We start from the raw sequence: 2,794 nt of genomic DNA on the forward strand, positions 1-2,794 counted from the left end.
TAAATCGAATAATACATGCATGTGCTTTGAAATGAAATTGAAAACGTTACGCATGCGTTTTTTCCATGACTTTTCCATGGGAAGTTCGCCCCGCCTGGCTTTCAAACAGATCGAATAACAACAAGGCTATAATGTGATTGCAGCGCGGCGCGGCGCTCGCTTTGTGCCAAATGAAAATTGCAATCACAACACTTCACGTTGAAGTAGAAACGTGAGGTGGCAGCATCTCCAACTCCCCAGCAACGAAATGCGATCTGATATTTCTTTTATTTTATGCTACGCCACGCAGCGAGCCAATAAAAGTAAGAGACAATGCCATGGCGATTGTCATAAGTTGGCCAACGTTTAAGTCGACCATACACGCAAGGATATAGCGCCAGCCAGCCAGCCAGCCCAGCAGGATAAGCCGTTACTGCAGCAGCAAAATGTCGTCGATTGCAAGCAGCCTGAGCATCATTATGCTGCTGCTGCTGCTGCCTTGCCACTGCCTGACAGCGAGCAGCGGCGAACGGTAAGCGAACATAGCATAAATTTAACTCAAGCAGCTGCTGAACTTTCAACTCTCTCTCTCTCTCTCTCTTCTGGACAGTGTACACATCAGACTGCATATGCCGGAAGTTGTGCGTAAGCACACGCATTTCCACAATGTCTACAAGCATGTGCCAGTGCCAGCGCCAGCACCACCCAAGAAATTCTCAGCAGTCAAGCCGCATGTATCGCTGCTGGGCTACACTACATCAGCGACTGGCTCGGGCGCATTAGCGCCCAGTCTCATGCAGCTAATGGCAACAGCAGCCACGCCCATGCACAACTACGGACCAGCCTTGTTTGAAAGCTACAATCCAGCAGCAGCAGAAGCTCCCGCAGCAGCAGCAGCAGCAGCGCCCAGTACAACGGCAGCAACAACTATTGCGAGTCCTCTCACCAGCAATTTGCTGGCCACCGCGTCTGCGGCAAGCGGCTCCAAGCAGCGTCAGCAGCTTTTGCAGCAAATCTTTACGCCCAACATAATGGCGGCCATTACGGCAGCTCAGCAGGCCAAGGACGAGGCAAGCTTAAGCAATTTAGCATCCGACGCGTCGTCGGAACAACCGGAATTGGAACAAAATACGCTACTCAATGCCAACTTTTTGGCTGCGCTGCAACGCGAATACTTAAGCAAGTTCACTGGCCAACGCAAGCGCAAGAAAACAAATTATTTAACGCAGCGCCGCCCGCAGCTGCAACTGCAACAGGCACTGCATCACTCCCATCATAATCATGTGCAGCATGTGGCAAGTGACGAGCAATTTGATGATTACCAGGAAGAGCCAAATGCTGTGGATGATGAGCCCTTGGAGGAGCTGGAGCTCGATGTGGATAATGCAAGTGGCTATGACAGCGCTGCCGCATTCAGTGGCCAAAATAATGCCCTAATGTCTATGCCCAGTGTGGATGAGTTCATGAGTGATGTGGCTGACAATTCGTATGCCCCATACTATGGCAACAGCTATGATGACTACGCAGCCACTGCCAACAACTACAGCAATTCGTACGACTCGTGGCAAACAGCGCCAGCCTATGCGCGGCCCACAAAAGCCACGCCCACCAAATCGAGGTCACAGCCACGACGACCGCATTCGGATTTGGACTCGAGTACAGTTGGCACGGGTAAAATGCGTTATGTCAAGTTGACAGCGCGCAAGAAACGAAAGAATCGCATCAAGTCCAAGCGATATCGTCTTTAGGCAATAAGTCTCATCAAATTATTCGAGCAAGTATTAGATTAAGAGCTTACAAATTAGCGTTTAAAAAGAAAATTTTACAAATAAAAACTGTTTTCAGAACACTTTGTGGCATTTACTAACACTGTTATTTAAATTCTAACGTTTCTCTTGAGAGCTCCAAACATTTGTGTTTAAATCTAAATCTAGCCTTCATTCCTAAAAGTGTCGACACCCGAGCTACAATTTGCTAGAAGTTGGTCTAAAGCGAATTTAACCGATAAAAAAAAAAACATAATAATCGTTCCATTCGCCTAGCTAATAATATAAATAGACGGTCGCGATATAATGTTTTAAATTTTGACCATATTTGATCGACAGTATATATAGTAATTGCATCTTTTCAATCTGGTTTGCGATTATTTCTTGAAGTTGAAGGTTTAAAGAGGTTTATCGATCTATTGTGATCTATCGATTTTTAGAATTTAGCATAATTTATAAGAGTAAGCGTCACTTCTTATGAGACAGTCAAAATGAAGAGAAAGTAAAAAGGGAAACAGCTACACTTTTTACTAAACATATAGTAAAATATCCTACTACAAGTTGTAGCTTCTATCAAAAATGAGCCTTATTCAAACCTTAATAGCTTTTAAATAGAATTTGCCATTCTTTTTATAAGAGATTTTCATGCACATTTCCTCATTAAGTCTAAACGCTTACCCTAATGCCTTTTGTAATTTAGGGTCAAGTTCTAGACACTTGCCATTTATGTTGACCAACTTGTCTTGATTTATGTGGTTGCCTTCAAAAAGCACTTACCTGTAAGTAGATAAAACGTATACATAAAGATTAGTAATACCATAAGCTGCATATATAAATTTCTATATAGTAATTACAGCATGTCAGAGCCAAGACACATATTAACCATATGCCGCAAAATATGCCGGAATATGAGATAAAAGCCCTCTGCTTAACTAACCCCCAAATAAGCGAACTGGAACTAAGCCCAAACTACGCAGCAAACTCCCCTCCGAGCTTCTTCTCTGACAGCGCCGAAAAACAAATAAAGTATACAATTAAATTGTATAGAG

At 43.9% G+C, this 2,794-nt stretch overlaps 1 protein-coding gene across 1 annotated transcript; it reads left to right on the plus strand.

Moving 5' to 3' along the window:
- The first annotated feature begins 421 nt into the window (after positions 1-421).
- On the plus strand, positions 422-1,727 carry LOC108601256. The gene is made up of 3 exons (XM_017989156.1): positions 422-511; positions 590-826; positions 929-1,727. The coding sequence occupies exons 1-3, from the start codon at positions 426-428 to the stop codon at positions 1,725-1,727; spliced, it is 1,122 nt and encodes a 373-aa protein (XP_017844645.1). The 5' UTR covers positions 422-425.
- The last annotated feature ends 1,067 nt before the right edge of the window (positions 1,728-2,794 follow it).

Source organism: Drosophila busckii, chromosome 3R (assembly GCF_011750605.1).
Source record: "Drosophila busckii strain San Diego stock center, stock number 13000-0081.31 chromosome 3R, ASM1175060v1, whole genome shotgun sequence".
NCBI lineage: Eukaryota > Metazoa > Arthropoda > Insecta > Diptera > Drosophilidae > Drosophila > Drosophila busckii.

Bases quoted from the DNA above. Each gene is read 5' to 3' on its own strand.
- LOC108601256 (XM_017989156.1), top strand. From the start codon at position 426: ATGTCGTCGATTGCAAGCAGCCTGAGCATCATTATGCTGCTGCTGCTG. The intron at 512-589 runs GTAAGCGAACAT...TCTTCTGGACAG, and splicing joins ACAGCGAGCAGCGGCGAACG to TGTACACATCAGACTGCATA. The intron at 827-928 runs GTTTGAAAGCTA...TCCTCTCACCAG, and splicing joins CACAACTACGGACCAGCCTT to CAATTTGCTGGCCACCGCGT.